Raw genomic sequence first — 12864 nt, forward strand, 5'->3', positions numbered from 1 at the left:
GGACCACACTAGACACTCTGCAGAGAGAGAGGGGCTCATCTCCACTCAGCGGACAACTCTGAGTGTCTGGCCAGGTATGGAGGGGAACGTATAGTTGCTGTCAGTGGAAGAAGGAAAGTGGACTCCAGCTCGGGTCTGCTTTAGGACCCAGAGATGCGAGGAGTTTAAAGGAAATGAAGGAGCCTTTAAGTGGAACTAGATAGGAGCCCAGACAGGGATGGGGGAAAAGATGGTCTGGATAGAGAGTGACCTTCTTCTTGTCTTTCTCTAGATGACTATGACCCAGTTCAGAATTCTGCTGTTTACCATTTTGGCCACCAGATGGTGCAGTGCAGGTGAGTCTTGATACAGGACCCCAGACTCCTCAAGTCACTTCTAACTTTAAAGGCAGTCCAGACATGGGTCTCTTGAGGGTCAGAGATCATGATTTTGTTGTTATCGTTCCTGTTGCTTACTGTTTGGGGAGACAGGGTTTCTCTATGTAGCCTTAGATGTCCTGGAACTTGATTTGTAGCCCAGATTGGCCTCAAAATCAGATATCTACCTACTTCTGCTCCCAAAGTGCTGGGATTAAGTAAGTGGAACACCACACCTCATGCCTTTTTACAAAATAATAAATTTTTGAAATTAAATATAATTTCATTATTTTTCTACTTCTCTTCCTCCTTCAAACCTAACTCTGCTCCCCAAATGCTGAAAATAAAGAAATGAGTCACCACAGTTCATGCCTTTAAAAATAATAATAATAATAATAATAATAATAATAATAATAATAATAAATATTTTAAATTAACATGATTGCATTCTTTTCCCACTCCTTTTCCTCCCTCTAGCCTTTCCCAATTATTGCCCACCCTCAGTCTGTACGAAAATAAATTTTATTTAGTTGTGGGTTTATGTTCTTTTCCTGGAATGTAAATACAACCTATGCCATTCATCATAGAGATGATGCCTTTGAGATGTAGGCTGTATGATGATTGCCTCTTGAAGGAATTGGACAGTGGCAGAGAGATTGTTGGAAAATGCCCTGGTCCTAACTCTATACTGTGTGTAACTCTAGAGGAAATTCTGAAGGAACTGTGTCCCATCCTAGTCATTCCTTATGCTTAGGTCCTTGGCCTTTGAGTTTCAGTGCCAAGGGAACAGTCTGGTTTGTGAGCAGAGAATATTTACTTCAATCCTGCTCTCTACAATAACTCAAAATTATTTTAAATGAGTAATTCCTTTTCACTGATATTTTGGTATATTTAAGGAAGAAGGAAGTCCCTAACTGTCATATTATGTGATCTCCACATGATAATCTATGTCGGCTTGATATTAGACACCAGAGAACTGAGGCTCAGACACAGTGAAAACAATCTAAATATGCTTGACTTGTAAACATGGAGCTACTTACACCTGAGCAGCTCTGACACCAAAGTTCTCATTTGTTTCCACTCGTCTAGGTTCTCAGAGGACTTTGCAGAGTTGAGGCCAATTTGCAAGGCTTTTGCTTCCAGGCTCTCTTGGTCTTGCTTCTGCCCTGTCTACCTCACTACCCATGCTTCAGACACATTAGGCTCCCTGCATTTCTCCTACCTGCAAAGTTGAACTTCACCTTATTTTTCTTTTTCAGAACTTTGGACACAAAGTTCTCCACACCTTCAAATATCTTATCTTTATTCCTACTTAGAAATCTTGTTGATTCTCAGAGGGAGGCTTTAGGAAGTTATGGAGTAAGTTTAGGATGAATGACAGGGGAGGCTGGGTGTCCCATGAGTGTGAAATTCTGCATCTTCTCCTGTTAAAGAGAACCTGGACACCAACAGCCAGGCCAATCCTGTGTCTTCCTCTCTGTTCAGAAGCTGCAAGGAAATCAAGCAGGAGGTCACTGGGGCACGAGGTGAGTGATGAACATTTAAAGAGCACACTGTGATCCTAACACTTGGGAGCCTACGGCAGAGGATTGAAATCTCCAAAGTCACCTGGGAAGACCCTGTCTCAGAAATGCAGACACATAACCCAGCAAGGAAATCAGGCTTTTGTCCCATGGAACAGCTTTATTTATATATATAGAAAATGTTACAAAATGTACATAGTGGATAAAAATTGCACTTAATCAACTTTAAGGGTATTCAGAGTCAAGAATGACTTTCACAAGGGTATGGATCACCACTGTCCATCCCCAGAAAGTTTTTGTTCCTTTAATAGAAATCCTGTAGCAATAAACTCCCATATTCCCTGTGAGTTGCTGTTCTGTTTCCTACTTCTATGAATCTTTCAATATCTGTTACCTCATATGACTAACCTGCCTCATTTTGTTAGCAATCATCAAGGCTCCTATGTGTTGTAAAATAGTTCATTTATTTTAAAAAGATTTATTATTATTACTGTGTGTAGATAAACATGTCTTTGTGGGATATTGTGTACATGTATGTGTAGGTACATGCAGAGTTCAGAATAGGTCATCTAGTCCTCCGGAACTGGAGTGACATGCACTTTTACAAATGCCAAGTGTGAGGGATGAGAACCTAACTCAATTCCTCTGCTAGAGCAGTACTTGCTCTTAACCACTGAGCCATTTTTCCAGTTCACTTTACTCTTTTTGATCTATTGGATATATAGGAATGTACACAATATATATTTTGCATAGGAGACAGCATAGAATATAATGGGTATTCCTTTTTCTATAGAAAAGTACTTGACTTGTTTCTGTCTTTCAGGTCTTGTGTCCAAAGCTGTAACAAACATGAATGTACATATATGAGTCCCTGCTCCCAGTTCTTTGAGTATATACTGAGTAGAATTACTAAATCCTTTGTAAAAACTCTGTTTAACATTAGAAAAACATCACTGTCAGTTTGGGTAATTCCATGTTCTCCTTCAGTCACAGAAGCATGACTTTCTGTAGTCAGGCAGAACCCCAGGGACACATGTGGTAGGACTCTCAGGCTATGAGGCAGTAGCTGTTGGAATAGGCTGCTTGTTTGTTTCCTGGCTGCTTAGCCCTGAAATAATCACACAGAAACTGTATTAATTAAAACGCTGCTTGGCCCATTAGCTCTAGCTTCTTATTGACTAACTGTTACATATTAATTTAACCCATCTTCATTAATCTGTGCATCACCACAAGATCATTGCCTACCAGCGAAGTTTTGGTGTATCTGTCTCCAGCAGTGGCTCCATGGCTTCTCCCTGACTCCGCCTCCTTTCTCCCAGCATTCCTTTTTCCCACTTAGCACTGTTCCCCTATAGCTCTTCTGTAGGCCCAAAGAAGTTCCATTATTAACCAATGATATTCACTGCAAACAGAGGGAAATCGCACATCAATTAACCATGTTTGTAGTTCCTAGAGCCATTCTGTTTCTAGAGCAGAGATGGACAATGAGCCGGCACACAGGACGGTGGACTGCTTCTCTCTACAGATGGCCTCTATTTCCTTCACACGGAGAATGGTGCCATCTACCAGACCTTCTGTGACATGACCACTGATGGTGGTGGATGGACCCTGGTGGCCAGTGTGCACGAGAACAACATGCATGGGAAATGCACTGTGGGCGATCGCTGGTCCAGTCAGCAAGGCAACAGAAGAGAAAACCCAGAGGGGGATGGCAACTGGGCCAACTACAACACCTTTGGGACTGCAGAGGGGGCCACAAGTGATGACTACAAGGTTGGTACACTCTGTAGTCACTTGGGAAAGCATGAGGATGTGAGTGTAGCTCAAGGATGCCATGGAGAGGGTGGGAAGGTTGTCTTTCAACACAGGGCTGAAGAAGTGAAAAGTACCTACCATGAATCTCAGAATCCTCCCAAGTAGGCTTTTTGGTAAGTAGGTGGTAGTGGTGGTGGAACCTTGAAAATAGGTCATCTGAGCATGGCTGGCCCTCTGTCTACCTGGAGCCTAGGGATATCAGTTCTTCTAGGGACTTTTACCCGGTGAAATCTCCTCCTCTGGTCAGACTCAGTATTTGCTGCTTTCCAGAACCCTGGCTACTTCGACATCCAGGCTGAGAACCTGGGCATCTGGCATGTGCCCAACAATAGCCCCCTGAAAAATTGGAGGAACAGATCCCTGTTGCGGTACCGCACTTTTAATGGTTTCTTTCAGCGCATGGGCCATAATCTGTTTGGCCTGTACAAGGTATTTATGATTGCTAACCAAGGCTGCTTTTCATGGGTGTGGAGATAGGCAAGTGTTTGAGGCTGGGCATGTGCTATTGTGTGTTCCTCTCATTCTAAAGTGTAATGAGCAAAGGAAGGAAAAGGTAGGGGGTATGTGGAAAGGAGAGGAGAAAGAAGAGGAGAGGACAGGTAGGAAGAGGAAAGAAAAGGGGAGGAGAGGAGAGGAGAGGAGAGGAGCCAAGGATGTGAGAGAGACAAAGACAATGGGAAGGAGTCTTTCTTATCTAACTGGTTTAGAAACAATCTCACTTACTGGACACATGCAGTGCTTCTCTGTGCAGGGCAGTGCTACTGGGAGTACCAGTGCTGCAGTCCTTACCCAGTGACTTCCTTTGTTCCTTGTAGAAGTACCCAGTGAAATATGGAGGAGGGAAGTGTTGGACTGACAATGGTCCAGCATTACCAGTTACCTACGACTTTGGTGATGCACAGAAGACAGCATCGTATTACTCCCCCTTTGGCCGAAGTAAGTCTCTAATGCTCATCTGGATGCTGTGAAGGATATGTGGTAAATTCAGTTATGATGGATAGCAGACATTTACCATCGACTACAGCATGCTTCTCTTCTATGACTATTCTTGTTTTGTTAAACTTCATTCAGTTGATTGTCCTTGGTCTCTCAACTATCACTAACTCATTTAACAAATTAAAAGAAGCACTGAAGGTCCTGGAACTTCTTGAAAGCACAGGGCATGAGCAGGAGAGTTAGCATTTGCACTGGGGATACATGGTTCTAGAATCTACTCTTAGCAATCCCATTATCAGTTTGAAGTTTATTTAGGAAAAACACAGGTCCATGTGCACAGGGCTGAACAAGAGAAAACAATGTATTTATTTCAGTTGTGAATGACGACTGCTCTGTTGTTTAATATAAATCCAAATGGGTCATGTACCCTTATAAATGTTAAACTTTTGCTGTATAATTCAAAGAACTTCTTATTTATTCTTGGGATATAAGGCTTTAAGGAAAAGTTAGCAAGGTAAAATATAAGCAGGGCCAAAATAAATGCACTTAACTACTGTGACAAGTCCTTGGAGACATTCGGTAGAGACCTTGCTGTATCAGAAATTTCTCCATTCAAGCTGACACATGGGGGCCTTTTCTCAATAACCAACTCCTGGGGTCTGTGGATGAGAATAGGTGAAGCTCCCCCAATAGGTCTGATATTTTAGACTGTGTATCCTGAACCTGACACCATAAACTCTGGGTTGACAGTGATTTCTAGCACTTTCCTTGAACGCTGTTTCCTATCTTTTGTTTTCAGATGAATTCACTGCAGGATACGTCCAATTCAGAGTATTTAATAATGAGAGAGCAGCCAATGCCTTGTGTCCTGGGGTGAAGGTCACTGGATGTAATACTGAACATGTGAGTCTGTGTAATGACCAAAGAGGCTCACGAATAAGACTGGGGTTGACTGTGCGTTGTTGGTGTATATTGAGTATGGGAGACTGTTGAATTAGTGTGTGTACATGTATGAGAGTGTGACCTTTCCCTATACCTTGCTACGTCTCAGGGATCAGAATTCCTGTCTAGATACAGAAATCCGGTGTTGTTGAAAACCATGGTCAGCATTACAAACTTCTAATGCACTGTTGCTGTTTGCTTAGCTTTTAGGATAAAGCACTCAGTCACCAGGAATGAGGGTGACACTTGTATTCAGGAAGTTGTGTGCAAGTCATTGGGGGCTGAGATTGTTAGAGAGTTGCGCTCTACCCAGGATTTAGCTTTAAGAGTGAAACAGATACATAGTGAATTCCAGGTCAACCAGAGCTACATAGTAAGACTCTGTCTCAAAAAATAGCATGCTCTTTTGTAATCCAGCCCTCATCAATATAACACTATGAGAAGAGGAGCATGAGCTCCTGGCAGGTGATCCTGAAGATCTCAGTGTCCATTAATTCCTCAATCACTAACTTGTACTTCACCTGGTCAAGATGAGGCAGCTTCTTGTCAAGGTGGACTTGGGACTGTGATGTGGAATGATGAAATGGAGAAGAGCATGTCATATTGAAGGAGTAGCGAGCTGTTTTCAATTTGGGTATGTAAGATGTGGTAGGTTACAGGAAGATCTCTTTTAGAAATGTTAATATGGACTAGATCAGGAAACAACCAGTGGTTTTTGGACTGTATGTCATGAGGACCACTGCAATGTTTTAACAGGCACATGAGATTAATGTAAGCATTCTTTTTTTTTCAAAGATGACAGTGGTGTGACACCTAGAGTTTACAGATTTTAATGAAGAAAAGACTAAGCATAAGGAAATAAGTATTTAAATGGTTTCCATGGTCCAAATGAAGCCTGATGAACTGTGATAGGAATCTGGGGAGAGAGAAGGCATTAATGGGTTCCAAAGATATTTAATTTATTAATAGTTGAATACAGAGAATGGGAATAGAACACATTTTGAATAGTTTCACTGTTTTCATTTGAGTAGGTGAATATCAAATAGTGCGCCAAGATGTCTGGATCCTGAATATGTTTGGGATCAAGGAGGGATTTATAGGCATGATTCTGAATTTTTAAAACATTTACTTGACTTTATTTGTATGTGAGCACATGTGTATTCAAGTTATTACAGAGATCAAAGGGAGATATTGACTCCCTGGGAATTGGAGCTTAAGTCTTTCGATTGGGTACAGGGATCTGATGTCAAAGATGGGATCTGAACTTTGCTTCTTTGAAAGAGGCACAAGATGTCTTAACCTTGGGGCTATCACTTCAGCTCCCATGTTACTAGCTTCTTTAGGTGGTATTTTATTTTGTCTTATTTCAGGTGTGTTTATTTAATTTGATATATATGAGTGGTTTGCCTATACATATGTAAATTGTAAACTCAAAAAGGTATAAAAACTGACTTATTAAGGAGTACAATGAGAAGGACAAACTCATAGTTACAGAGTAAGGCGGAAGCCACCTCTGATTCAATGTACCACTCTGCTGCTTGGGTCTCTGACCATGCCAAACACCAGCCAAAGCAAGAGAGTGAGCATGTTTTCCTCTCAAGCTTATTAGTCATCACCTAGCACACAAGGCCATGCCCTAAGGCAGGCACCCCAAAGCTATTGACAGAATGAATTCTCACAACAGTTCCCCATTTTGTCTAAATAAAAAGTTTCTAGGCATAATACAAAACCATTTTAATGGTAGGACTGTTGGTACCTCTGAGAGTTTGACAGCTGTTTGCCTAGTTTTTGTACAGCCTGGATGGTCAGAAACTGTTTTTTTTTAATAATGCCTTATAATATTCTTCCCACAAACATGAGTTGGTTTATGGTCTGTTTCAGAGATTTGAAGAATGATAATCTGGGTATTCCATTGCTGCAGTATAACATAACCCCATAGAACCACTACTACATTAGCCACAGATGGCTTCAGCCTTCCTCTCTGTCCTTCTAGCCCTGTGCATTCAACCCATCTCATGTTTTGTTTCACCTGAGATAGGGTCCCAATCCTAAGGAATTGAACATCTACCTTCTGAGGAGGCCAATTCAGATGCCAAGATTATGCAGTATTAATAGTCACAGCTTTACCTGTGTCTAATAATCCCTCAATTATGATGTTATTTATTTGTAATTTTAGCTTTGGTCTTTGGTCATTTATAGAAGTCTGCCAAGTACACATGTTCTAGTTCCTCCTGGAACTTTTGGTTCATCCTCCAAAACTACTTTATCATACAGCAAGTATTACGCTTTTTTACAATAGACCCTTGATTTTCTAATTATTTTGGGGAAGATTGTCCTCCACACTGACTGGGAATGATTAGACCACATTCAACTTGGGGGCCTGTAAAAGGTCCCCCAAGAAGCTTCCCAGTGGTGAAGAGTTACCTTGTTTGTCTCTTGTTGAGCTACATTTGTTGGCCCAATGTTGACCTTCGCCACATTTTCTACATAGTCAAGAAGGTTGGGGCCTTCTACTTGGGTCATTCCCAGAAGAAACATTATTTCTAGGAATTCCCTATCTTCAGTTTCTTCTCAGATGTCCTATTCTACCACAATTTAAAGATTCACATTTTGATGTGTCTTCAGGCCTTTTGAAAATGCCTCTCTTGCCCAGGTCTCATTAGTCAAGAGACTCACTATTGGCTGTGTGTTAAATTCACTCATCTATTGGTGCTGATCTGATCTTTAAAGGCCCAAGTATCTTTTTGCATTCTCAGCATTTTCAAAAGCCAGAGATTCTATTAGTACTTATCTAGCTTCTTGATCTGATACCCCTATATGAACAGTTTTAGTTCATCTCTGTAAAATGTCACCGAAGAGTTCTTGTGGACCTTGTATAACTTTAGTATACAACTCAATTCTTTTCCTAGTTCTTGAATCTTGTCCCAAGCATTTGACGCTGCTGTATGGCATACAGACACAACATGTTCATTGTTAGTAGCTTGACTATTTATATCAGCATAATGGCCCTCACCAAGAATTTGATATTGGGAAACTTCATATTCTCTGATTTTTACCTTGATGTTCAGGGAACTTAGCTTCATCTTTTTAATAGTTCCTTCATTGTAACTGAGGGCCATATTATAAAACCACTAAGGCTAGCTGAAGCCAATCACATGGTGTAATCCTATTTCTTGAATACCATGTATTTAACAACTGCCTCACAGATGCTGGATATGTACCCTAAGAAACTATTGCCTCCTTAAAAACTTTTAAATCTTTCGTATGTATATACTCTCTGTATATCCTTCTGGATAGTTAATGTTTGCTGCCTTTTCAGAATTGTAACAGGATAGTTTATATCAGGTGAAGTTACAAGTCTTGGCAAGTCATCTCTGACTCTGTGAGATACTGGCAATGTTAAGACCCCTCCAATCTCTTTTGTCTGAGCATCAATGCTCTTTTTATCAGTTTTAACAAGTTCTTCTAAATATTGAAATCTATTTTTCACTGCTTTCTGTAAGGATTGAACTTCCTGAACAGAGAACGATTCCAATGAATTCATTAGATCACTCAGCTTCTTGTTTTCATCATTCACATATGATTCTAAGGATTTAATTATAGCCATCAATCATAACTTTTGTCCTTAGAGATTATCTGGAAAGCTTGCAAATTGCCTTCCAAAACCAACGTTCTATCTGCTAACATTCCATAACCATTTGATATAAATAAATCTTTTCTGCCTTTGGAACATTTCCATGTTCTATGGAATAAAATTTGCCTGTTAATTTATCATCCATGAAATGAATCCTTTTGGTAATTTCTCAGTGTCAGTTTGTAAAGTCTATAAGTCAAAGTTTCTCATTCCTGTAATTTATAAAACCATATTTTAAGGATGCAATATGAATTTCCTGACTATAGCAACTATGGTTAAGAATGTATACATCCCAGATAGGTCCTATATCTCTTCTAAAATTCCATTTATAGTAGAAATGAAAAGGTTTTTAAATTCCTGGATGACAATATTATCCACAATTGGTGTAGAAAAATTATTTATTTATCAATCTAATATTTAATTATCAAATAATTTACCTCCATTAAAATTCTCAGAAAACTGTGTTAGGTGTAATAATCTTGATTGATCAGCAGGTGGAGCCAGTGTTCAGTGGCAGGTTCAGGTGGCTACTGAGACTTTTATGGTGTAATAAGGATGCTAGCCAGCAGGTGTTGCCATTGTAACACTAAGGTTCTGGAGCACAACATGAATAACCTGTGAGACCTAGCAAAGCTGAAATGAATTATATTTAACAAAATTGGTTATATTTGGTTATAACCTGATTAGGGGATGGGGTACATGCCAAGGGAAGATGGCAGGCATGCGGAGCAACTGGAGATCACTCCTAACAACCAGATCAATAATCACTGGCAGGAAGTGCCTATCCTGTAGAGCCACCTGGGTCTTAGAGGGATTGATTGATTGCACACAGGAAACCCAGAGCACGTAATTTAAAACTCAGTGTTTACCAAGCATGGTGGGTCATGCCTTTAATTCCAGTGCTAGGGAGGCAAAGGCAGGCGTGGAGGGGCATAACCACACTGCAGAGCAGGCCTCCTTGGCTGAGAGACTGGCTAGACGCAGGCCCTGCTCCTACAGGGCGGGATGGTCTGAGGCTGTGGAAAAAGCGCTTGGGCTTGCGCGTGGGACAGGCCAGACTGTGACTGCTGTGACTATTCCCTGACCAGACCTGGTGTCTTTGGGATTGGGTTAGAGACAGCCTTAGTCTACAAAACAGGAAGATCATATGCAGAGCAGGTCAGGTCAGACAGAAGCACAAGGCAGAACAGAGTCATTGAGCTGTTACAACAGCCACACAGTTCAGCGTGGGGGAGAGAGGAGACTGGGGCAGCTAATGTGACTAATACACGTGCCTATGGCACTGTGCATGGTGGGATCAGCTCCAGATGTGAAAGGGCATGCAGCCTAACTGATGGCTTTCTGTAGGACCCTGTGCTTAATCAGAGAAGACCTCCACCATGTCCAGGTGGCAGCTAACGGATGTCTGCAGACTCTGGGTCTCATGGAACAAGGATGTCATGCAGGCTAGCCACAGGCCATGGTTTCAATTCACCTTTGTGAAGCACGAACTCATAAAGGCTTAAAAACCGATTTATTAGGGAATGCAATGAGAAGGACAAACTCACAGATTCAGAGTAAGGCTGAAGTCACCTCAGATCCCGTGCCATCTCTCTGCCACTTGGGTCTCCAAACACACTAAGTACCATGCCACACACCAGCCAAAGCAAGAGAGCAAGCTTGCTTCGGTCATGATGTTTCCTCACAGCAATAGTAACGCTTGATGATTTCCGAGATTTTAACCCATGGTCATTTGGCACTGTTGCTTTTAAATTCATAGTGGAGCAGGAATATCATGCAGGAAAGACATATCAGAGCAATATGACTCATTTCTTAGTTACAAGAAGTCAAGAATGACCAAGGAAGGTCAGAGAAAGATACCTTTCAAAACTCACACCTTCAGTGATTTATTTCCTCTAACCAGACACCCCCTTCCATACCACCACCACTTACCAATAGTCAGTTCAAAATGGTAGCTCCATTAGTGATTAACTAACTGATGAAGGCAGGGTCCTCAAATTTAATCCCTTCCCCAAAGTTCTGCCTCTGAATATTACTTATCCTGGAGATCAGGTGTTTAGTATCTAACACCTTTTGATAGGGAACTTTATATCCGAACCATAACACCTCTGATTGCTACTTCTTCCCTGTTTTTCAGCACTGCATTGGTGGAGGAGGATACTTCCCAGAAAGGGACCCCATGCAGTGTGGTGACTTCTCTGGATTTGATGCAGATGGATATGGAACTCATACTGGGAGCAGCAATAGTCGGACGATAACTGAAGCAGCCGTGCTTCTGTTCTACCGTTGAGAACTTTGTGGTGTGGGACCCAGAATTCTTCTCTAATCTGTGGACTCACATGCATGGAGAAAAACCTATCTAGTTACTAGAATGCTAATGACACAGGAAGGAGAATAAATCATGTTCATTGCAGGCATGGGTGTCTTTGTGAATTCTTTTTGTGTAGGGATGGGTGATAAAAGGGTTTCTGCTGTCCTGTTTGATTCTCTTGGTATTTTATTCAGGGTGGGAATTCTGATACAGCAATACTCTTTTATTCATTCTCTTATATATTACATCCTGATAGCAGCCTCCCCTTCCTCCTCTCCTCCCAGCCCCTCCCTTACTCTGAACTCCCCCAGATCCACTCCTCCTCCGTTTCCCTACTGAAAAGCACAGGCTTCCTAAGGCTATTGATCAAACATGGCATAACGAGTTACAATAAGACCAGGCACATCCCCTCATATTAAGATTGGACGAGGCAAACCAGTAGCAGGAAAATGCTATGCAATATCCCTTTATACAGTGTAAAGATACCGTGATTGGTTTAATTAAAATCTAAATGGCTGAGTGAAGAAACATATATAGCACAATAAAAACAATAAAATAAAAATTTTAAAGTATATATATGCATATATATATACATACACACAGTAGCTAAGTAGGTGGTATAGCAAGAACTTCTGTACAAAAAGAGCTCTGGGAAGAAGAAAGGTTGAGTAACAGCTGGACATAAAGGAAGTCAGTCATGAAGGAGGAGAAACAAAAGTCATAAGACATGCAATAATTTAAAGATTAATAGAAAAGGGTTAACTTAAGTTATAAAACCTAGAGAGTAACAAGCCTAAGCTAAGGTCAAACTTTTATCATTAATAAGAAGTCTTCATTTCATTTTTGAACATTGGCAGCCCAAAGAAAAATCCTTGGGCAGCTGAGGAGAGGGAGCCTGAAATGGTCCTATACTATAGCCATACTGATGAATATCTGTAGTGATAAGGGCGGCGGGGCTGCGTCCCCAGCACCCCGGCTGCCTGGCTAGCTTATGCCCGAAATAACAACACACAAACTGTATTCATTTAATCACTGCTTGGCCCATTTCTATCTAGCCTCTTCTAGGCTAATTCTCACATATTAATTTAGCCCATTTCTAATCTTCTGTGTAGCGCCCCTAGGTGCGCTTACCGGGAAGATTCTAGCCTATGTCCATCCTGGGTCGGAGCTTCATCACGTGCGTCTGCCTGGGAGCTGGGAGCATGGTGTCTCTCTGAGGCGTCCGCTCCCGAGAGGAGAGCTGTGGAGTTTGAGCTCACTTCCTCTTCCTCCCAGCATTCTGTTCTGTTTACTCCTCCCACCTATCTTCTAACCAATGAGGGCCAAGCAGTTTCTTTTTATTTAATC

The 12864-nt window shown here is 41.4% G+C and overlaps 1 protein-coding gene across 1 annotated transcript; it reads left to right on the forward strand.

Annotated features, from left to right (window-relative positions):
- Nucleotides 1-277: 277 nt before the first annotated feature.
- On the forward strand, nt 278-11496 carry LOC121442080 (intelectin-1b-like). The gene is made up of 7 exons (XM_041643551.1): nt 278-335; nt 1790-1882; nt 3405-3652; nt 3965-4123; nt 4510-4630; nt 5430-5533; nt 11344-11496. The coding sequence occupies exons 1-7, from the start codon at nt 278-280 to the stop codon at nt 11494-11496; spliced, it is 936 nt and encodes a 311-aa protein (XP_041499485.1).
- Nucleotides 11497-12864: the final 1368 nt, after the last annotated feature.

This window comes from Microtus oregoni, unplaced genomic scaffold (assembly GCF_018167655.1).
Source record: "Microtus oregoni isolate MIOR12 unplaced genomic scaffold, Mior012 000086F_ref0000336, whole genome shotgun sequence".
Lineage (NCBI taxonomy): Eukaryota > Metazoa > Chordata > Mammalia > Rodentia > Cricetidae > Microtus > Microtus oregoni.